The 24,666-nt window shown below is 36.0% G+C and overlaps 2 protein-coding genes across 3 annotated transcripts in view; both read left to right on the top strand.

The window, feature by feature from the left end:
* On the top strand, nt 1–1,754 carry LOC124160185 (SET domain-containing protein 4). Its single transcript, XM_046535956.1, has one exon. It carries the CDS (start codon nt 134–136, stop codon nt 1,463–1,465), a length of 1,332 nt encoding a protein of 443 aa, XP_046391912.1. The 5' UTR covers nt 1–133; the 3' UTR covers nt 1,466–1,754.
* Nucleotides 1–24,666, top strand: part of LOC124160184 (iron-sulfur clusters transporter ABCB7, mitochondrial) — a 37,637-nt gene that overhangs the window by 230 nt on the left and 12,741 nt on the right. For both annotated transcript variants that reach the window (XM_046535955.1, XM_046535953.1), the window contains exons 2-8: nt 10,131–10,442; nt 13,292–13,499; nt 13,743–13,909; nt 15,745–15,846; nt 21,884–22,060; nt 22,541–22,715; nt 23,699–23,856. In XM_046535955.1, coding sequence (XP_046391911.1) covers nt 10,131–10,442; nt 13,292–13,499; nt 13,743–13,909; nt 15,745–15,846; nt 21,884–22,060; nt 22,541–22,715; nt 23,699–23,856 — 1,299 coding nt within the window. The remainder of the gene's footprint in view (nt 1–10,130; nt 10,443–13,291; nt 13,500–13,742; nt 13,910–15,744; nt 15,847–21,883; nt 22,061–22,540; nt 22,716–23,698; nt 23,857–24,666) is intronic.

Here is a 24,666-nt window from a genome sequence, read left to right as displayed (position 1 = left end):
TGTGTGACTAAAATTGTAGATGATGGACTGTGTACGTGTGTGAACTGCAAGTCCCTTCTCATTTAGTTTTCGCTCTGCTGCATCACCAAATCCCATCGTTGATATTGTGGCGATGAGAAATTGATGATAAACCATGAATGGCCTTCAGTATCATCGTAGGGGCAGAACATCAAGAAGAAGATGTAAACGAACTTTAAGGACGAGGATGAACAATTTAAGTAGTGATCCATCTATTATTGCACTTGTTCAGTGGATGTGTAGTATGGGTTGGAATGCAACTTGTAAACTTCGACTTGTTAGCAATTTTTTCACGGGACGAGGGTTACAAGCTGTAAATGGAGTGAAAGCCGGCGATGTGCTTGTGAGAATTCCCGAAAGACTTTTGATTACAGCAAGTACAGTATGTAATCGTTTGGAAATTGAGAACGTAAAAGTTCTTCTATCGGAGCACGGATTATTGGCTGTGTTTATCTTCCTTGAAACTCAGTTGGGAAGTGATTCTCCCTGGTTTCCTTATTTACAAACTTTGCCAAAATCCTTTGCGGTGCCCTCTAATTGTAGTGACTTTGAAATTTTGTCTTTGCCTTTATTCATGCAGAAGCGTGTTATGGAGCAGAAGTATGCTATAAAGACAGCTTTTGATAATGGATGCGAACTTATCACTAACCTAATTTCGAAAGGAAAATTGCCAAGCTCAGCATCTGTTCCTACTCTCTCTGAATTTCATCATGCTTGGATTGTTGTAAATACTAGAGCTGTGTATATGTCTTGTGCGGCCGATTCATTGACATGTACAATTTTAAGAGATCGTGACGGGAGTAATTTGGCCCTAGCGCCTTACCTTGATATGTTTAATCATTCATTTAACGCGCAGGTGAATGCAGGTTTTAACAAATCCACTAGATGCTACGAGATACGCTCTCAAACAAAATGTCCATCAATGGCGCAAGTTTTTATTAATTACGGACCTCACGACAATATGAAACTTTGGATAGAATATGGGTTTTATCTGCCTGGTAACCCTCACGAGGTTATCACTTTCGCGTGGGATAACATTCAGGCTATTGTAAAAAGAAGACCCAATTCCTCAATCACTGCGAGGAAAGTGGAATTTTTGAAGGGGCACGGCTTGTTAGAGAATCTGTGCTGCACTGTTGAAGGATTTTCATGGGGTTTGAGTGCCATCATCTGTGTTGTATGCATCGAAGATTGCGAAATATCATCTTATCATAAGGTGTTTCGAGGTGATTGGATTCCCCTTGAATCTCCCCTCGAGATACAGTTTTCTTTGGATTTAACAGCAACCAAAAGAATGGAATTCATTGAAGCCCGGAGGCGAATGCTTGAGGTTGAAAATAGCAGTGATAGTTTCCAGATTGCGATAAGAATATTGGAAGAGTATATCGACATACTAAACAAAGTTGAAGCTTGGCTTGAAGGACTGTCTCAGAAAAAATGTTCCTAAAATTTTGAAATGAGTTACACTGTTATATTTATGATTTACGACTACTATTTATGACTTCATCCTTTTTTCTCATTAAGTTTTTAACTAGATTCATTTTCATGTTTCGTAATTTCCGATTTTGTGGCCCTAATTAACCGTTTTAATTTTGTTATTAATGCCAAAGACTGTTTTGTAAGTAGGAAGATATATCTTAGTGGCTGTTGATGTATCTCCCTAGATCATTATGATGATATTTTTTCCCCAACGTCATTGACTATGTACTTGCGAAATACATCTAGATCTACCTCGATACATGTTGATTTTATTTTATAAATGTATAAACTGGTTGTTTTTCCCTTTTTTATTTAGACTTCATCTGAGAGTCAGTTAGGTTCCCCTTGGAAATGGCCTATAAATACTTTAAATGAGGGTTATTCTTAAGCCCATATTATTCTTCTCTGCTGTCTCCTCAGCTTAGATTTAATTGCTATTTCTCTTGGACTCATTTATGGGTAGTGAAGGCGATTTCTGTTTATTGCTATCTTAACTAACAGTTTTTTTGGTAGACAGTTGAATCATCTCTTGTATTTGCAGAAGATAGTGTTCATGAGTGAATTTTAGCCACCCTCTCTCAAATAATTGTACTTGTCGTATTTTTTTTGTATCGATGACTTGGTTAATTATTTGTATTCAATTGCTTTTTATTACTTAAAATAAGCAAATATTTTTATAATTGGTGCATGCAGTCGTACTTCCTAGAAATTTTTAAATAGATTTATTTCATTTCAATTTTATTTTACCTGTTGGCCGTATTCTCTGGAATGTTGACTGCTCTGATGTATCTGCTTAAGATTTCTATCTTAGGAAGGAATGCATTAACATTCAGGTCAGCTTTTACTAATGTCTGTGAAAAATGAAAATATAACTTTTTGTTGAATATTTCACAAATTTTCAATGACACCGGTGTAGGTTTCGACTGTTTTAGTCACGGACAAACTTGGGAACTCAGTGTGGCCAGTGTTCAAAGACTAGAAGTTTAGATAGTTGTGTCCACTGTCACCATTGCTGTTTAGCCTGTGTGCCAAGTTAATGGTAAGTGAGAGATGGGTTGAATTAGGTGTCAAGTTTGAGTGCGTGGGTTGAAAATAAAGTTAACTGTGTCAGCAGTTTCTTATTATCCACTCTCACATTAACTCTTTCCTCTCAAGTGTCAAGTAATATTCAGCACAGTGTAGCTCACTTCAAACTCACAAAACGAGTGTAACTCATCACACCACTTAAATCCAGGGGCTTTTAAAAATGAAATTCGAAGGAGACTACTGGCATAAAAGGTGAAAAAATTGGCCCTGGTGCCTTATCTTGGTATGTTAAATCTAAAATATGTACAAAGAGAGTATGATGGGTTCAGCTGAAATGCATTTGCTCATATAAACCAAATAATAATTTATCTTAACATTAATTTTCTCATTTATCCCAAGCAAATCTACACATGACAGCCAAATTTTCATCAACTGACCATTAGTTCGAAGATGAGTTATGATGAGAAAATCTTAGCTGCATGCTCTTCAAGAGCAAGTGTAAATTAGCCTATATATGTGAGCATGTGATAAGAAACTGCAATGACTGAAAAAAATTATTAGGTAATACATATGGAGAAATTGGTTAATACAATACATATATCAGGTGGATGTATGTTATCTTTGGTAGATACGGCTTTTCCGATCACAAATAGGTAATGACAGGATATAGCGTGACATTATGAGGAAAATGTGGTCACGAGAGTATTTTATGATAGTCATATGGATCTAGAGAGGCAGTGGTGGATCCTGAAATCAAAGTACATGCCCTCTCCCTAACCCATTCTTAACCTACAAAAAACACAGGGTATTCTGTCTTTTTTTCATGATATTGTGTACCCACCTCACCTGAGATTTTGCCCAATGGTGGAGAACAAAAAGGATGTGGGTATTTTCATGTTGGGTGAAGAGAGGAGTAACTGCTGGATGTTACTGGATGGAGAGGAGGAATTACATGTGGAAAGTTGGGATGGGCCGGTTCAGTTCTTGGTTCCTCTGTTTCTCAAGCTTACAACCCATATCAGAACTGGAGTCAAAGAGAGTCTATCCCAAAATAATTTGTGCTAAGCTAAACTTGAAAACTTTTCCATTAAGCATGATTGACATAACTTGTTTCAATACAGTGATGTTAAGGAACTGGTAAGATTACGGGAAATATTATTTTAGATTATTATTAAAGTATTTTGCTGATGAATGCAGGCTTGCATGGAGTATTTACAAATTATTCTGCATTTAATGCTGCACTCCAGATCCAGACTCTTCTGTAACCGTTTCTTTAAACTCTTACATACGGATCCTCTCATAAGCTCCCTCCTGTTCATGAATGCCTCCTTTGCTAAAGAAATTCTCTCCCATTTTTCCACTAATGTGCTGCCCAAATTGGTGTATTGCTCTACCTATTCAAGTTTTTTTCCCACCAGCTTTTACCTCGAGTCTCACATTTCTAGGACTTGATGCTTTGCAAAACCTCATAACCTTAGTTTTCTTGTGGTTAATTCTCATGCCATACTCCTTGCAATGCTCGTTAAGGCATTCACCACAGTCCAGCCTCTCAGAGTTGTCCAATGACAGTTAGAAGGGTCTAGTTTGGGGTGGAAGGCAAGATTGCCTGGTAAAAAAGGGCAACGCCCACATCATATGTAAACAAAAGGGTTCCATGAAGAAAGGAGCCAGAAGGGACAACAAGCATTAAGGACCCAAAGGAAGAATTCTTTATTTTGGTGATACGAAGAAAGGGCTTGTTTCGGTGCCTCAGGCTTGTTTCAGTGCTTTAAATGCATGTGACAACGCTGTATAATTAGGTGATGGTGTGAGGTGCGTTTGGGGGTCAGCGATTGGCTGCAAACCGTGCTGCTCAGGGTTCTCCACGCTTCCTTTTGAACTCTCATCAGACAACTCTTGCCGGCTGGACTATAGAGCCTGCAACCCTCTTGCTGACTGGCTAATGGATGCCTGATCATGGCTCACTTATTTAAACATCATTCCGTCCACTTTAACTCCAGCTTCCAACTCATGCCATACCTCTCTAAGCATTTCTTCATCATACACATTAAATAGATGTGGTGATAGTGGATGGATTATTTCAGATAATTTTTATAATACCAGCATGTCTGCTAATCTAGAAAAACTGGAATGCTCACAGAATTTTGGTCTACGGGAATACAGGATATATCCATGAATTCAGCGAGTGATCTAGAAAAAGTTGAATGTATATTTTCGACCCAGGTAACATCCAGCAAAAACTATAACATTGAGATTAATTCTCATGAAGCACCCAGAGTAAAGGGAGTGATAAAATAATTTTTTAAATAATTGTTCTAATTTGTGCAGAAATAAAAATTTGTTAATAGAAATCCTCCTTCAAGTTACTCTTGTTGCTACAGTTATTTTATGATAGAAAAGCTGCTTGATATTATTCACATAATTACTACTCGTATTTGGAATCTAGGTGGTAAAACTGTTTGTGCATTGGAATTCAGTCATAGGGCATTGCAATTTTCATCTGAGGTGCTTTATTGAGTTGGATTCTCTGTCATGTTGAGGACATCGGTGCTTGAGGTATTTAAGGAAGACTTTTTTGGAAGAGGGAATTAAATAGTGTCCATCATGGAATTATTTGTAAAGATCGGGGTAATGTGATGATGCCCATGCTGTTTTCCTCTAGCATTAATATGTGAGCAGAAGTTTTATAGAATATCAGAGACATTCTTTTAAGACTCATATGGTGGAATAGCTTGTCTTATAAGTTTCTATCATCTCAGGATATCACACTCAGTAATTCTTGTTATAAGTAACTTGGTACGCTTCCAAGTGTATGAGTGGAATGTTATTTACTCTAAGGGTGAAATTTTCATGAAAAACTCATTTGACTAAGCCGAGTTTTCAACCTGGACCTAATTGCTAGATTAGGTATGCTAATAGGTTTGGTAGTATAACTGTTAGAATACCTGACTTGTGATTGGGAGGTATGGAGATTTTCAGAAAACTAAATGATTTTTTCCATGGTGAATTCCATTCTTCATGAAAATAAAGGTGCACCCAACATTAAAATTGTGAGCAGTCACTCCTGTGGTCAGTAATTTGGACCGTATGAGCTATATTGGGCCAAAAATGGTCATGCTTAGGACTAGGTAACTCTCAGGGAAACATAGCAATTTCCCTGGAAAACCTTGCATTCTCTGAGAATTTTTTAATACTCAATCTGGACGCTCTGTAATACCTATTATAGTCATTACTAGCTTGAAAATGAAACAATTGATTAAAAATCAAAACTGAGGATCAAACCAGAACCAAAACCAGTCAAAAAGTAGAAATGCTCCATCCTTTCTGGAAAGGTTGTGAACTGTTGGGTGAGGTCAGTAGCGTAACTAACCCGGCCCCCCAGGCAACAAAGGTCAGGAAAATATTTGAAAAATTACATAATTTTAGCAGTTACAATGTGCCTTTAATCTGATGCAATTATTATATGCCAAAACTGGGCAATTGTTTTAAATATTTTTTTATTTCTCTGAGGCTTTGGGGTATCTATCCCCCCATAGTTACACCACTGGGTGAGGTAATGTAATAATCTGCAAGGGAGTGTGGGATTTTGGGTAAATGAGATGAAGAATAGAGAACTTTTTTTGGCACAACTGATACTTTTGGATAGCAATACCACAAATGCAGAAAAAAGGCATCATGTTGGAGGTAAGAGTGATTATGTTATCAAGAGCTTAAAAACCTAGGTCGATCATAACACAGGGTGGGGAAAAACTTACCGTAGCACTGAGTAGACTTTAATTATTTGGGCAGTATGTTTATTAAAATAGTTATTGTAGTTTTATATTAGTGAAGTACAATGTTATTGGATTAAACATTCATGGGAGATATAAATTGGAAGATTAACATATTCAAGGGATTTAAAGGAAGCAGAACTCATTTAGAGGGATGTCATCAGAATTAGATTGATTTTTTTAATCAGAAACTAGAAATGAAGAAAGGGCATTCCTCAAAGGCTCAAGAGTAGCTTTCCAAAAAAGATTCATGCCAAAGAGTTGCTAGAATCCAACTGAAGGCAATATTCTTGGATGGTAGCATGTTGAAAGGGAAATAGCCTTTATTGAGACTAAAGGAAAGAATACCGGCTGAGACTAAAGGAAAGAATACCGGCTGAGAAAAAAGGTACATTGACGTAGTTCCAGAGGGGCGTAGACAGGACTAAGTCAATTGACGAGCTCCATGATGAATGTGTAAAATTGCAGTAGCTTTGTTTTAGTGTAATGATGATTTTGTGAATTAAGCTTTAGAAAGTAAAATAATTGTATGGTACACAAGTGTGGATGGATTATAGAGAGAACTGAAGAGGGTGCAGGAACTTTGAGTACAGTATAGAAGGGAAGTGAGGAGATGTTTAACATTGCAGTTGAAGAAACACTTGGATGAAATCATGATAAAATGGATGGAGAGGTGTTCATTGGTGTTAAGGCTCTCTTTTAAAGAATATTCTTTGCTTGTTTTACCTTTTTTGTTACTTGCATTGGAAATAATTGTTAAAATTCACATGAATATTAAGTGAACATGTTGTATGAGTTATCAGAATAATGAGGTTGTATTTAAAAATTAGTTAAGTTGATCAATATGTTTCATTTCTTTGTACAGAAATTTTGGCAATGTTTTAGTTGGTATTTTTTTCAACATTCTTCATAATTTGATGTATGTAATTTGATACCAATTTTTAAAATATTCTCTAAAATTAAGGGAGACATGCTATTGGTCTCTCTGAAATACTTGCTTTTCTATTGTTTTTTTCTTTTCATTGAAAATCTTTCTTGTTGGTTGGAATTATTTTTTAGTCTAGTTATAATTGTAGCTTTGATTTTAATTTTATAAAATTATAATTTTATGATTAGCTATACATATGTTTTGTCTATTGAGATCTACATATATAGTGGATATGGCCATCATAGCTTTCACTCCATCAGTTTCTTAACCCTGTGAGGCAAACATTTGAGTTGTGTAATTCCTTAATATAAGGTCTCTGTAAGGAGAGCAACTGTTGAGGGAAATGAGGCTAAGGTATCTGGTAGGTGCTAGTCTTGCTCAACATATAACGCTCAAGCTGAATTTAAGATAAAGGATAAGCTTGTGTATGTATATTCCTGTTTGAATAATTAAGTCAGTTTTCCACTGACAATGTTCCAAATTTGTTCGAACAATGGAAATATTCACAAGTGCCCAACATTTTGTGCAAGGAGACTGTTTATCATCAGTTATCTCACTGTGATCATTAGTACCATTACTATTTTTGTTCATAATTTAATCATTGTGTTCTTGCTGTTGCTGCATACTTGTCTGTGTAGCTCCAATGCTTTTAGTCCTACATCCCTTGTAGAGTGCAATTTGGTGATAGCATAAGGTGTTCTCCAAAAGTTCCTGAATTTGATGCCAAACTCCTCAGTCTCATTGATAGCATGAAATGAATGTAAAAACATTCAGAGGTAATGGTGGCTCAAAATATCGTATGTTGTATTATTTTTGCCTAATTTCTCTTACCCTTCCCATTCAGTGCCAGATTTTAAGGGAGTAATTGCATGATACCAATGGAATTATTTTATCTTATCTAAAATGGTGATTTAAGTCATGATTTCAAAGTTTGGATGGAAAAATGTGTTTGCAGAAAGATTAGCAGGGCCGGTTCTAGACATTTTTCTATTGTAAGTGAACAACTTTCCACTCCCCCACTCCCTCTAAAATAACCTGAGAGGTAGTAGGATTAGACTGAACATTGGACTGAGTGCTTAGGTGCCCTATGTGGCCACGTATGTACTTAGCTAACCGCTTAAGCCAGCCCTGGAGATTAGTATCTTAAACATTTGTTTGCTGATGTCAAACTGAATAATAAAATCTTCTCAAGTACGCTACCATCTCAAAAATATCAAGGTATAATCAAATACCTATCTTAGTGATCTATTTGCTTGCTAGAAAGCGAGGGTCGGGGTAATACTGGTGATAGTCATTGGACAGGAGTGCGGCTGATGTCAATTACTCCAAATGTCTCTCTGTGTGAAAGGGTTGATTTTTTGTCCTAGACAGCTTGCAAAGTAGACATATCTCCAAAAAAAAAAAGTAAAATGGACACCATTTTATTTTCAAAACTCAATTAATTGGGGAGAAAAAAATGTGTACTGAGTTATGAACCAGTGGAGAAAATGATAATAGGGAGTAATTTAGGGTGTGTAGGGAAGGGAAGATGGATAACCACCAGCGTGCTTAAGGGAGGTGTAGGAAGTGGAGGATAGAGAGAAGATAGTTGAGCAAATGGAAATTGTTTAACTTTGGTACATGTATTGGACTGTGTTGTATCCTGGGTAATTAGAATAAATTAAAATGAGTAATTGCTATTTTTTCTGCTTTCCCTAGGAACATTTTTTGACTGTAAATCATGAAACTTTGTCCTTGGCTTCACCTTAAATAAATATGCTTTGCGAATTCTTTAGATCAATCTGTAAAAGAGGGAAGAGTAGAATCGTGCCCCCAGATTTGTTTTCCAGTAATTATTTCAAATGAGATGAAATTAAATAAACCATTCTTAAATAAGTACAATTTTATAAATCAAGGAACTTTTTGAGGCACCTCTTTATCAAATACCCTAAAATAGAGAAATAGTGTTCATTTTCCTTTCTCTGCCATCTCCAATTTTTTTTGTTCAAATTATTTGTTCAGTATAACTGTATTTTGATGTTGCACCTATATGTACATTTACATGTTTTACCTTATTTGTAAGCATGTTTATGGTTGGCTGGAATTGATCATTTTGTTATAAAGTGTTAAAGTGAATTGTTGATTGGAACTTAAGATTTTACGGCTTGTAATTTCAAAATCATATGACTCATTTGTCATTGTGTTTGTTCTCATGATTAGTTATTGCTTTTACATGACTGAAATCTATCCCACACAATGTAGAGGATATTCAAATGAAATAGTGGTTGCCTCAAAATTGACATAGATCCTAACAAAATCATCCTGTTAAGGTTCTTTCTCGTGAATCCATTCAGTAGTGTTAAAAGATGGTGCATCTCCATCCTGCTGCATTCAATTGTGTGGTAACATTGGCTGAATCTAGTAACACATGAAATAGCTGAGAGGAACTTGGAAATGTGGCATGTCGAAGCTTCGTTACCACTGTGTTGTGTCCAGTCGTGATGCAGATGCACTCCTCAGAAACACCACTGAGTTGCTAAGCATGCTGGAACCCTTTAAGATATCAAGGAGCAATGTGGCATTTAAATGTTATAAGATGAGAAATACATTTTTCAGTTTTTAAATTTAACTGTCTTTCTATCCTTTTCTTTTTGGCAAAAATCATTGTAGATGAGTATTTATAGTTATCGAGGTCTTTAAAACCTTCTCTTCATTTGTTTACAATTGTATTTTTTGTAGTTACTTCATTGTGTTATATGCCTGATGATTATTTTACTTGCTATTCCCACGATTATAGTTAAAGTTAATTTTTAGAGGCATTAAATTTGTACTGGCCTTTGTATTTTTTAATGTTTACTTTCTTATTCATAGGTACATTACCTTGAGAACCATGTTTTAAAATATTCTTTTTGTCGCACGCATCCTTGCAGTCCTGCTTAAGGAGTGTGACACTATGCCACCCTGGTGTGAACTATTTATTGGGTCGCAGACTAGCATCACTAGGGATTGGAGACCCTCCAGGAAGAAGAAATGGCCATCTCCTTGAGCCATCTTGCAACAAATGGGGGGGTCGGGGGTCACTTGGATCTAACCGATGCCTTCGGCCAACAATACCCAATGGTTGCTTTCATCCCCACGCTGCTCATTTGTCTGGTACACAGCCAAAGGTTGGCCTGCCTGATGAAAACAAAGTTACTGGAATGCAGATGGTGAAGAGTATGTTGTCATACATTTGGCCTAAGGTGAGTCCCATTGTTTGTTATAATCAAGTTCAGCTACCTATTTCCTTAAGAGAGTATATCAAAGATGGGAATTCCACATGCCTATGTTTTGCAAGACATCACGATTTTTTCAGAAAAACTATTATGAAGGAAACAGGTAATTATGGAAAAATTCATTCATGTGTTAGTCATGTAGATCACACAAAATATGTTATTATTTCCTAATTTACTCTGGTGAGAATCATAATTCCTTATGAAACTTTGGCCTAAACTCTTGTTTGTCTTCACATGGTATTGTAGTAATCATTTTTCCTGAGCTAAACTTGTAACACGGTCATCTGAATTCATGCCAAGTGCTTTAACCAAGTAAGCTACCTTGGAATTCTTTATCCTGTAGATCTTATTGGGAGAGACATCTTTGTAGTTGAACTGGTTAAGGTTGTCGGCGTATAATCTGGGATCCTTTTTTCCAATCCAGTAAAAGGGGAAATGTTGTTCCTTTATGGAAATTATTCTCTCAGTGAATATGTGGGTAACGCTGTGAAGTCAATTGAAGATAGTGTTTCCTACTGAAAATTTCAGTTGAGTCAACTTTCAATTATCCATACTGATGAATATAAAAGAGGGCTAAATAATCAAAAGCCATGGATATTCAAGAATATATTGACTGTTGACTGAATATGGACATTTTACTTCAAAATGCCTAGGAAAATCTTTAAACCAAACAATTTGGAGGCAGATAATTGAGAAGTTACAGTACTTTATATATGTAAACTTATTTATTTTCATGTCATGATTAGAGATTTAAAGGTTGAATTTTTTGTACTTTCTTAATTTTTTTCTTTTATCTTGGGTGGAAGCTCATCTTCTGTTTAAGCTAAAAATTTTATGTTTATGGTGACCAAATGTACTCCTGTGGCAGAAGTGAAAGTCAGGATATGCTCTCTAATAGAATGCAGTGTTGTATTGTTGTATCATAAATAATCACACTGTTAATTATTCCTCTCACTGTGGAGATACTAATAATAATTGATAAGTATTTTTGGGTGTCCCTGCATCTTGAGATGTGGCAAAAGCATTCTCCCTGCAGTGGTTTGCGCTGTATTCATATTGTTAGTTCAGGACTTATATTTGAGGCACTGGCGTAGATTGTAGCCACCTTTATTATAGTATGAATGTCACATGACTTAAAAAATCTAAGTTAGCATAATAATTGTGAGGTATACCTGTATAATAAGATAACAAATTGGTATTTTTTAGGGTCTTTTTATGATTTATTGATGAAGTTCCTTCTAATTCTACAGTATAACTGCTACTCAGATTTCCACTTCTGTTGATAGATAATTTGAAACAGTCTACTCCCTAGTGGAGGAAGATTCCATGCCCTTATGAATTACTGAACAATACATATCCACAATCCATTCCATAACTCTGACTTAAAGATAGTTATATGAACTTTCTGTTAAAATCCCAGATGAGTCTTAGCATGCAGGGTTGAAAGTTAGTCACTAACTCTTATTTCAATTCATATTAATTCAATATTAAACCTTTTCAATGACTAAATGGTGTACCTGTTCTTAGCAAAAACTGCTGGGCTTCAAATAAAACTATGTCTAGCTACTTTAGTGCGCATTAAACCTTATGAAACCTTCAAGGTGGTATAGAATTTGGGTTCAGCCTTTTCCTTAGTGTTCTTTTACTGTTTTGCTGCAGCTTACTTCCTTTTGAAAAATGTTTGATGTCATTATTATTATTTTATTTGCCCAGCAACCTAGTACATTAAATAATCACCCAGATATAAGGCACATCAAATCATACAATATATACATATAAATACCAACAGTACAAACAGCATATTTCCCTGTACACATATTTACATTAAAGTGTTAAAAAGCATCATCTAGATATTCATCAACTGAATAATACATTTTATTGAGTAAAAGTTTTTTTCAATTTAGTTTTAAACAAGGTAGTATCATGCAGATTTTTAAGATCAGCAGGCAAATTATTAAAAAGTTTTATGCCCATTCCTCTGGGCCCCCTCTTATCAAAATTTGTTCATAAAAAATTATGATGTATATTACTATGAGATTTTGTATAGTGACTATGTACATCATTATGTATTCAAAGTATAATTTTGTTGGTTGTTCTTAACATACATTATAGTTATAAATATATATATGCATGGAATTTTGAGGATAAGCGTGTCATTGAAAAGGGGGCGACAAGGCACATTGAAAGGTTTCTTGCACATAAGTCGAACTATTATTTTCTGTATCTTAAAAATGACACTGGGCTTTAGAGAGGAACCCCAAAAAAGAACACCGTAAATTACATGGGAGTAAAATTCACCGTAATAGACAGCTAACAACACACCTACAGGAACCGAATGCCGAATAGATCTGATTAGATAACTCACAGAACTTAGTTTATTCTGTTGATTATGATTATGACTCTCCCAAGATAGTATTCTGTCTATGTCGATTCCTAGCAATCGAGAAATTGTGTTCTGCAGTATTTTTTACCATCAATATTAATGTTGATGTTTGCTTGAGGCTTATTTTTGTTGTTAAAATAAACTAAATTGGATTTATCCACATTTAAACTTAGGGAATTGCCGTTGCACCATTCATGCAGAAGAGTAGCAACATTAGTTAACTTAGAAATTAAGTTCTCAATGGAATTGGCAGACACCAAAACATTAGTATCATCACCTTGTAGCACTGGAAGAGTGTTAGATATTCTGTGAATCTTGATTTAAGTAATATGTAGTATATATGCATGTAGTTGATTCAGTCTTGTTTGATTGAAGCCAAGTACACATGTACATAATTTGTTCTAACTGTATGTTATCGGTCTCTTCTATCTAGGATGACCCAAGCATAAAAAACCGGGTAATGTTGGCTGTTGGTTTGCTGATGGGGGCTAAGTTCATGAATGTGGCAGTTCCATTCATTTTCAAGTACACTGTTGATGGACTTAATGCCGCCATGACCTCCTCCGAGGCAGGTCCAGTGCTTTCTATGGACACTGCTCCTGAGGCAATTTTTGCAGTGTCCACGTCCCTCCTGCTTGGCTGTAAGTGTTTCTCTATCACCATTTTTAAATGCTCATTTTCAAGATGGTTACATGTTGTATTTATCATGGGGTTGGTGAATTAATGAATATTGAATGATTCATTTTCTTTGCTTTGCAACTCAGATAACTTCATTGTTGAACTAGGTATGCCATTGGGAATCAATTGGAATAGGTATTTTATCTCCCAGCAATAATTTGTGTAAGCTTTGTTTTAGCCAAAACCTTCATATTTATTTATTTCAGACGGCATTGCGAGAGCTGGAGCTGCAGGATTCAATGAGCTTCGGAATGCAGTATTTGCTAAAGTGGCTCAGCATTCTATTCGGAAGATAGCACGAAATGTATTTTTGCATCTTCATAGCTTGGACCTCCAGTTTCATCTGGGCAGGCAAACAGGTGCCTTGTCTAAGGTAATGCTTTATTGAGATTTTTATTCTGATTACTTTGATTTACCTCATGTTTCATGTAGTTTATCTTTTCATCAATGATTACATTATTTATATTATTTTGCAAAAAGACATAACCAGGCAAATAAATGCTGGCGTAAAGATCTACAGAGTGTTTCTGACTTTAATACATATTTTGAAACTATGCAACTTGGAAAGAAGTAATAGATTTGTGGTGTACACGAATAATATTCAGTTCAAATGACACAGATCTCAATCATCATCATCAACAACAGTCATCAGTTCTTAGATTGGTTTGATGCCTGCCTCCACTCAATTTTCCTATTGGCTAATCTTTTAATCTCTATATAAATCATAATTCTTCTGATTTACGTCTGTCATCATCTGCTCTATTTGTTTCATCCGAGGTCTATTTCTTCCATTCATTCTTTCCATCTGTCATTCAACTATAATTTTCATTATTACACTGTCTCATAATGTGGCTGATTAAATTATCCTTTCTGGTATCCAAGATTTTCAAAACAGCTCTCTCGTACTCTTCTTAGAACTTCCGCATTACTCGCAAGTTCTATTCATTTGATCTTCTTCATTCTTCTGTTGTATCACATTTCCAAAACTTCCACCCTTTAATTATCTGATGCTGTTATGCCTCTCTACTATAAAGAAACATTCTCTTCATTGATTCTTGATTTTCTAAATTGATTCTTAACATATATGTATTATTAAGCTTGTATTTTCAGCTGTGACAACTCTTTTTGAGGAATGACCTCTTTGCTTGGGGTATTTTACTGACTCTTTCCATCTTACTTTTTCATTGTTGATAACTCGGCTACCCAAGTAGCAGAACCTCACCTCCTCAAGTTTTATGTTTCCCATTCTTAGGTTGATCTTTGCCTCTTCTTCTCTACTGCAGATCAATACTTTTATTTTCTTTGAGTTGATTTTTAGCTTATGTATGGTTATTAAGTTTCCCATAGTAAATTCTGATGCACAGAGTACATCCTTGTCTCACTCCTTTCCTTATTCTTACTTCTTTGCAACTGGATCCAAATTTAATCTCAGCTACTTGGTTTTTATATAAAGTTTGGATATTTCTCCAATTATTATAAAACACCCCAATTTTATAAATAAATACATTATCAAAAGCCTTTTCTAAGTCCACATGAGTGATGAATGTGGGTTTGTTCGTCTTCATTCTCTTTTCTAAGAGTGGCCAAAAGGTCAAATATGACCTCTCATGTACCCTTGTTTTTCCTTAATCCAAATTGTTCTCCTAAATCAGGAGATCTGTTCTTGCTCTCAATATCAATTACCCAACAAGCATCTTTTTAAATACATAAATGCTTTCCTGTTTAGTGTAGTCCTTTCCTATTTTCTTTCTGTTTACATCTAATACCAATGCAACATTCAAACTTCTTACCAAGGAAACAAAGAGAGAATTCTATACAATGTCCGTTGTGTAAAATATTTTAAATAGTAATTTTTTTTTAATTCTGAGTTGCCCCTAATAGCCTTTAGTTTCCTCGACATTGGCTTTCCAAGTAAAACTTTAGAGTAGGAATAACATATTTATTGACGTCTTGACATTTTCTACACACATTGCAGTGGCCTCAAGGCCATTGACTCAGTATCTGCATTGAGTACTATTGAGCAAGTCAAAAGCAAGTTATTGAGAAATACATAACTTGCTATTTGACTTCTACTTGATAGATTTGATGGATATGCTGAAATGAAGTTTATTACAGTGTATTACTGATTGATTCTAAGTGATTTCTGTAATAAGGCATGTTATTCATAGCATGATATGTCATCTGTGCTTCTATTCATGTGCTTTTCAGACTATTGACCGTGGGAGTAGGGGGATCAACTTCGTTCTTTCAGCTATGCTTTTCAATGTGGTGCCAACTGTTTTTGAATTGGCCCTTGTAAGCACCATTCTGGTAAGTAAATGTGTACCTAAGCTATAGATTGTTTGTTTCTCTTAGATTGGGTATCCCTCGATGTCATTATTGTATTCTGAGTTATGAAGAAGTTACTTTTGGTGACCCAAATTTGAATTTATGTAGCTGCTTGTGAGTTGAAAACTTTTGTTGGTGTAGTGAGGACCAGATTACTCTGTCTTTTGGGTAACCTAGGCAGTAGGTGATTGGTGAACTTCCTCACTTCAAATATCAGCGGAAACACTTTGTTAGGGCAAACTTTTGAGGAAAGGATTCTGGTTTTTGGGGCACTGTAACCATAATTGCCTAAAACGTAAAGGTATCTATCAACCGTATGCCCAATAAGTTGGTACTTCAAGTATCTTGTTGAGCTTTTACTACCTCTTCATCCTGCTCTATATGTATTTGTCTTTGGATTAGGCCTGGCACCTCAGTGGTGCTTTTGGCATTCTGAATGGGTACCAGTTCTGCCCATGAGGTTATCAGCTGTAGATATGGCTGTAAAGATAATGAATTGCCTAATTTTAAGATAAATCACTAACTTTAGAGCTCCATAGGAGCAAATACTTGTGTAATAAAATGTTGCTTCTGTATGATAACGTGGAAATCTAGTATTTTTTACATCCCTTGTTTGAAGGCCCTTTCCTTTAAGTTGAATATTTGATCAGAAGGTAAAAAATAAAACCTTTTGGGAGCTCTGGTATACTGTGATGGTTTTTGAAGGGAGGGGCTGAAATTAAATTCTACGGAGACAAAATTTTTTAGTTGAGTCAACTATTATCTGTTCTTATACATATATATGTATGTACCAGCTGGCCCGGCGAACTTCGTACTGCCTAATAATCACTGAACAGTTTAGTTACACCATTTATTGATCTTGAGCGGCTGTACTGATTTTAATAATATTTAACTTATTGTAATAAAATAATAAAAAATTCAATAAAATTCAAAATTTTGCAATGGCTTGTTAGGAAGATATTTTTACTTATTCAAACTACACTGGGGGCGTGGACCAAGGCATGTACACGCGGATTTTTTCAATGAATTTTCTAATTTCAATGTTTTAATTTAGTAAATGTAAGACATTGTGATACTGTAAAGCAGTTAATAAAATCAATCCCATTCTTTGGGCATGCTAGACCAGTACTTGACTGACGCTCAAAATCTCATGAAAATGGGTAGCCCCTAGGGAGCGGCATTAATATGTCATGACTAGAGATACGCGAAAATCGCATTTTCATTTTTATTTTATCGCACTTTCAAAAACAGTTTATAGCATTTTGTAGCGTCTAGGTATTTTTTATTTTCATAATGAGGTAGAGGACCATAAAATGTAGAGAAACACACTTATATTACAAAATACAGAAATTTTTTAAATAACTATGTTGTAGAATAATAATAAATTAAGGAATAAGGCATAGTGGCGGAGGCTTAGCTTGCCCGCGCCCCCTTGAGTTCGCGACCACGTAGAGTCCCAGCCAACTAGCAGCTGGCCAGTCGCTCTCATGCTTTAAGTGGTGAGTGTCGGCGGAGCATTTAAACTGCACTCGGCACAAAATGTACGAATTTTGCCGTCGGAAAGGCAAATTTGCATAAAAATATCATAAAAGTCCAGTCATCGCATCTATGTCGCATTTATTTGTGCACATCGCATCTATATCGCATTTATCGCATTTGCGATTTTCACGCATCTCTAGTCATGACTCGTGGTGCGCTAGTTATATCTCAGTACAGAGAAGTGCACTGCGTAAACGTACCACAGTGTACCCTACACATTCGGGTCAAGCTCTTTCTGATGTACAACAATTTTTTTTTTATCAGGCACAAGATGAAGCGGATGAATCGAAATAAATATAGCGAAGCGATGAATGAGATTAAGAGGATGGTTTACCAACATACTACATACGTGTAATATCATGGGTTTTTCATGAGCATATGAGCACAAACACAGAACGATTGACCATGTGATTTGTTAATCATCATCACGAGTGCAACGCGAATTGGAAATTGAATTCGTTTAAACTCAAAAGGGCATATAAGTTGGGATCATGGAACCTTCGCAATGAGAACTTCCTTATCTGAATTTTCCTTTGAGTATAGTCGCGTGATTCACATTCATTATCAGCTTTTTTTAATCACTAAACGTGTTCCGTTGGATAGTTTTTGGTTGGTTTAGGTTTTGAAAGTTCATGAACACAGAGCCTAACTTTAGCTGTAATTTGTGCTGTGGTAAGCCAGTGATGTCCAAGGACTTTAAAAATTCAGATAGATAGTTGGTGACTTCGTCTTCGTTTGTTACACAGTTAAAAGTTTTGAATTCATGCAGAGTACAAACTATTTGATCCTGATTTACCTAGTTTGAGTCATCCACATCTTCGTTCTAGGCGGTCAAAATTACTCGCTCAATCAACCATTTGTGATTTTTGTGGTGATCAATCATATTCGGGAACACTTTGTTGATGAGCTTACCTTTCCATGAAACTAATTTGCAAGCATTCCCAGGAAGTGAAATCAAACAGCTTGATTCAGGAACACAGACATTAACGATTGTCAACAAATGCTTGGAGATTTGTTTACAAACATGGTAGTGACGTGTCAACTCGAGTTGGGCTTACAATTAGCTTGAATTAAAGTTTTTAAATGTAATTTCAATATTTTGAATATATTTAACAGTTAAAATATTATATTGTTACGAAGTTCAGTTATTTAATTGGTAAAAACAAAACAAATAATTGAATTTGTAGTTTTGACTGAGTTAACTGTTGTTAATTGTTGCAGTGTAACCAACTCCTAAAAACATATCCCTAAGATGAAGATGAATTTTTTTTGTGAACTTTTCCAATTTTGAATGTCCTACATGTTATCCGGAGCTGAGACGAATTCAAAGAACCTAATATCATTAAAATCATTGCCGCGGTTCTCGAGTTATAAGTGTTCTAACTAACAGAATTTTTGACTTTCTTTTAAATACCGTATTTGCACGAATCTAAGACGAGGTTTTTTCCCCTCGCACCTCCTGCGGAAAAGAGGGTTCGTCTTAGAATCGGATGCAAAATATTATTATTTTTATTATTAAATTTTTGACGTCAAGCGGGTTGCATAATTTACGTCGGAAAAATTATGGACACCTGAGGTTGCCACCTAATAGCAATACAACGACAAATCAACGTCAAAAATAGCTTAACAGTAATTTAGCATATTTAATTTTGCGTTCAAGTAAAAAAAAATCCATTTTTGGGTAGCAGGCAAAGATTCGGCGCGTGCCGATCAGTCTCCGGGTGCACTTCTGCCGAGTCCGCGAGATTGCCTGCTTTACCCTGGGTTCGGCTCCATTCAAGTTAAAGCTCGATCAACTCTAAAAATGTTCGTGTGATTGGTTACAATTTACCTAAATTGTAACGTTAAAGCCTCAATGCCGTAGTGGGATAAACTGCTACAAAGTCGTCGCATTTTTCTCGGAGCAACGGTAAGATGGCAACATGATTTGCCTCTGATTAGAGAAATCGATTTAGTTGTGATTCCGTGCCTTTCAGAGTATTACGATGGCAGAGAAAAGAAATTATTACAGTGCCGCTTTCAAAAGAAAAGTTATTCAGTGGAACTCTGATCTATCGTACCCGTATTGATCATTTTTCCGCATTCATCGTTCGCCGTTTCTGGTCACAAATAAGGTTCCATATAGACGATGTAATTTTTTCCTGCATCTCAAAAGTATCGTTTTTACCGCATTGATTGTTTGAAGATCGTGGTCCCGACGTATAATTTTCCCACATCAATCTTTTGACGAAAATGAGACGAAATAAATACAATGTGTCATTTATGGCTAATAACTACAGGCACCTAGATTAAATATTCCCCACGAAATGAAATTACCATTGGGAGAATCTAAAAGCCTTGGGGTAGTAGCATAAGCGCATTTCCCAAGATCCGCTATCCACCTCCATACATCTCTCGCCTCCCCCCTCTGACGCTTTCCTCTTCTCCAAAATCAAACAAAATGTCCCAGCTAGTGCAGGGATCGTATTACGAAGACCTTAGCCTCGAAAAAAATATCAAGTTACACGAGAACAATATGAACGCTTTTCACGCTCCCCCTTTTCTCACCCACTGACCTTTTTCAGCGTACCTGGTTCAAAGTTCCCAGTTTCTGGAGGTCAACCGCTGCATGAATCACCTATTAGCTCAAAAGGTGTCTAACAATGAATTTCGGTAATTGGTATTATACTTTTATTAGGCTGGAATATTTGCAATGTACTCGTAATTAGAAAATAGAACGAGACCAAACACGACGTATTTCTAACGTTATTTAAGCATTTTTAAGCAAGGAACTAGTTGGAAAAATACGAAGGTGATTATTGGCGAAACTCGATATCCTCGTTGCTGAGCTTCTTGGCAGTTAATGCGGCATTTTTTCCGAAAACAGGATTTCAGGTTATTATCAGTTATCAATTTGCGAGTTATACCATAAGTCTCACTTGTCAGAGTTACTGAGGAAGGGATATCGTCTCAGGATATTTTGTTCCTCCCTACTAACAATCCGAATTCATTCGCCCATCTGACGCTACGCTAATTAGAGAAGAATGGGTAAGTTGCCCTATCTTTGGGACAAAAAATTTCATGGCGCAGTCATATGGTCATGCTTCACCCCCTGCAGTATGCTCTGCGTACGCCGAACGCGATAGCATAGCTCGTACGAGTGGTTACCTACTTTCCAGGGTGGCTTGCCTTCATACCACGGAGTGTTTTCCGTGTGGGTTTAATAAAGTCAGGTTTCATTTTCACTAGTTTAATTTTATTCGTCTTCGGACCATGGCCCCACCGAAGAAACTATTAGTCGAATCAACAATAAGACCTAAGTGTCTCGATTAAGTACCACTATTCCTGTCATTACGCGCCAAAAATCCTGCGTTTCCTGGGACATAGGCAACATAGCCAAACATTCGCGCATTGATTGTTTTCCCCTAGAAAATTTTTTTTCCCATAGTGGAGTTCCAAAAAAGGGGGGGTCGTCTTAGAATCGTGTTCGTCTTAGATTCGTGCAAATACGGTATATAGATTATATTGTCAATTAACGTAGGACTTTTAGGAGTTGGATAGTTTCTCTGATGAAACCAGAGTTGTGGAAGATGATCTAAGGATTGGATGTCACATTTGTACATCTTGGGAGAGTAATTATGAGCATTCCAGCTGAAAGCATGCAAGAAATCTTATTGGTATGTTGACTTGTAGATATTATTAGGTGCTAAAATCATTGCCCATTAAATTTACCAATTATGGCATAAGTTAAATCCTAGCGATAATGGATTGAATTGTTTTTTTGTTTATGGATACCTATATTTTATCATGCGCAGCCAACACCTTTAAATTCCTAAGTGCCTATCCACCTGTGTGTCATTAACATTTCCAAGAAAGGATACTGTGCTTCTACCAAAATTCCCCCAGTGACCCATGTCCTTCATGGAAATCATTAACCCATACCCGCACAATCCATAGCCGGACTCAATGATCTACCATAGACCATTGTGATTTGGATAACTCAATGTACCCTGCTTATCCTCTCTTTTTTCCCCAACACCGCTACCTTCCTTAGCTATCGTCTCCTCACCCACTTTAACCCCGCCCTCCCCTCGCTGGTCAGATACCTGTCCTCACAGAAAAACCCCTCATCCCAAATCAAGGCAGCCTCTTCTCCCCTTCCATTCTGTGCTTAACCCCCGCCCCCACCCTCTCAACCAGTCCTTTCCCTTCCCGCAGATGTCCTCACTGTCATATGTGTGTATAAATATAAGATGCATGTAAGATCAGTCACCTGAAGATGTAACCACGTTATGAAACCCAGGTCATGCCCATATTTAAAATAATAGTGAACCTTACAAAGTTTTATTTCTTTATTTCCAAAGTAAGATGACATCATTTGTCATAACTCAGGTTGTCAACGAATCTTCTATAATGAAATTTACATGATTTTGTCATTGCCATTTTGCTCTTTTATGTTTGAATTTCTTATGAATAAAATCCTGCAATCCATGAATTTTAGGGGATGAAATGTGGTGCACCATTTGCTGAGGTGGCATTGGGATGCGTTGGTGTGTACACGGCCTTTACATTGGCTGTCACTCAGTGGAGAACGAAGTTCAGGATTTACATGAACCAGGCAGAAAATGATGCTGGCAATAAAGCCATTGACTCCTTAATAAATTATGAAACTGTTAAGGTAAGAATGATATACTATTACTATGGTTTAAGGAATGTTATTGATTTTGAACCTTGGGTTTTTGTTTGAATTGTGTTGTTTCTGGGCATTTCCGTTTCTTTGGGTCTTGGAGGGAAGTCCAGCATTCTTGTCATGAAGCAGCAGCTTTTGCCAAATGCTTTACGTTATCATTCCTCATTCCAAGTAAAGAAGTCTCATCAAGAATTTAACTTTGAGTCAATATTAGTTGTTAAAATCTGTTTTCAAAAAAATTGTTGCCATTTATTTTAGGCTTAAAATCCTTATAATATTGAATTACCTAACACTTTGTATGTTATTTTCTTCAATACTTACTCGCTTTTATAGAGAAAGTGCGCTTATTGTTAGTCTTTTTCTGCTTTCTCTTACTAATAATGGTCATTTAATATTGCACTTCCATAATTTATTCCATAATTTAATATTTGCATAATTCCCCACTCGTTATGCTTATTTTTTTTACAGTACTTCAACAATGAAAAATATGAAGCCAATCGATATGATGAAGTTTTGAAGCGGTATGAAGGTTTATCATTGAAGACCAGCACGAGTTTGGCTTTACTTAATTTTGGCCAAAATGCTATATTTAGCATTGCATTGAGTGCAATTATGATAATGGCAGCCAGACAAATTGTGGATGGTATGTAATAGTATTGTAGAAGTAAATTTAATTTTAGCTCATTGCTTTGGATTCTGTGTTGTACTCGTAATTGGATGACCACATCAAGTGATATGTACATATCACCAATTTTTTTGCTGTATTCCAAGGCAGGGTTGAGAATGTTCATATTTCAGAGCCTATAGCTCAAAAAGTAATTATTTAAAGGGAAGATGAGAGAGAAAACGGAAAAAATTGAGTGTACTTATATAGTATGTTTTATATATTTTTAGTGTTGGTATTGTTCAATGTTTTATAAAATGCATTCAAAAGCATCAAAGTAAAAAAAAAATACTTTTATCACAATAGGTCATTATTTTTAAAGTTTTCGAATTTATTTTGGGACACCCCCCAGTTTTGTTCCATTTGGTGAGAAAATAAATCGTGAATATTATTTTTGCAATTGGGTACCGGGAAATTGTGCCGCATCGCACTTAAAGTTTTGAAATTTTGGTATTTTTGGGTGTTTTTCGGACAGAACTGAAGATGATATCAATCTCGGATTATTCTATCCATTTCTTTGTCTTCTATAACGACTCATTAGACATTTGCAGAGTAACACCTCAATTTTTTTTTCACTTTTGCCCTTTGGTTCCTGAGATATCGCACCGAGAGTGAGCGTGCACCACCCCAGTCAGACACTTTGGGTGGCATGCGGGTTGCATAATCTCAATATTTGTTGATCATTCTCTCTCATCGTAAAAGCATAAAATTCTTTAGATAAACTTTAAACTTCATCAATATAACTTTGAATGAAAAAAATTTCATTATTTTTTGCATGAAACTGCTAATTTCCTGTGGAAGACAGACCTTTTCCCCTGGCCGTAAAAATTTCCACGGAGGCCTCAGTCATGTAAAAATTCCAGTTGTATCCAAACTTTCATTGGAAGTCAAGAAAACAAACAATAGATTAAAAAAAGCTTATTGTAGTTTCATTTTTGAACACCTCTTTTGTTCCTTTTCAGGAAACATGACTGTTGGGGACTTGGTAATGGTTAATGGCTTACTTTTTCAACTGTCTCTTCCCCTGAACTTCTTGGGATCTGTGTATAGGGAAGTGAGACAGGCCCTTATTGATATGCAAGTGATGTTCACCTTGATGGAAGTTGAAGCCAGAATCAAGGTCTGTATTTTATGAACTAATCTTTGAATTATTTGCTTCCTGCTATAATCTAGTATTTGATTTAATGGGCGGTTATCATTATCTTACCCCTCAGTGGATACCATTATGGTTTATAGCCTCAGTCTTGGAATTATGCATCAAATCAAGAAAATAATTACATATTGATGGCCAAGTTCTAACAGTATCATAAACAAAGTGTAATAACATTAAAAAATAAAATACAAGCAAAAACCAACTCTTTTTTTGCAAATGAATGCTTCTTTTTCAGTTTTATGAACTTTTGGTTCTTAATTGCAGTGTACAAGTAAAAGAAATTAATCGTTTTTTAGCTCTCCTGAAAAGTTGCCATTTTTGAGGTACTTGTTGTTAGAACTTAGCCATCGATATGTATAATGTTTATTGCTAAGAAACCAATCTAGGGCCTGTAACTCAAAGGAAACTGCGGAGCAGTAAAATATATTTGGTCCCTTTTTCAATATGGTATTATCTATGCTCCTATTGAAATAAATACATTGCATATTTTATTAGTTTACTAAGCATAATAATATACTGTATTTGTCTGAATATAGTCCTCCCTTTTTTTCCGAAAATGCCCATCCTAAAAGTAAAGGGGGGACTATATTCAAACCCTTTTTTTTAATATTTTCCTGAAACTCAAGCCTCAAAATAAGGGGGGGGACTATGTTCAGAGAAATACGCTAATTATCATAAATAATGGAACAATTCTTACAAAAGCCCATACAAAATTGACAGCACTTCTGAGACCCGCTTGCATTGGCATTTCTGCAAGATGCTATTTTCACTGTGGCC

This window comes from Ischnura elegans, chromosome 6 (assembly GCF_921293095.1).
Source record: "Ischnura elegans chromosome 6, ioIscEleg1.1, whole genome shotgun sequence".
NCBI lineage: Eukaryota > Metazoa > Arthropoda > Insecta > Odonata > Coenagrionidae > Ischnura > Ischnura elegans.
This window is presented reverse-complemented; position numbering and strand designations above follow the sequence as displayed.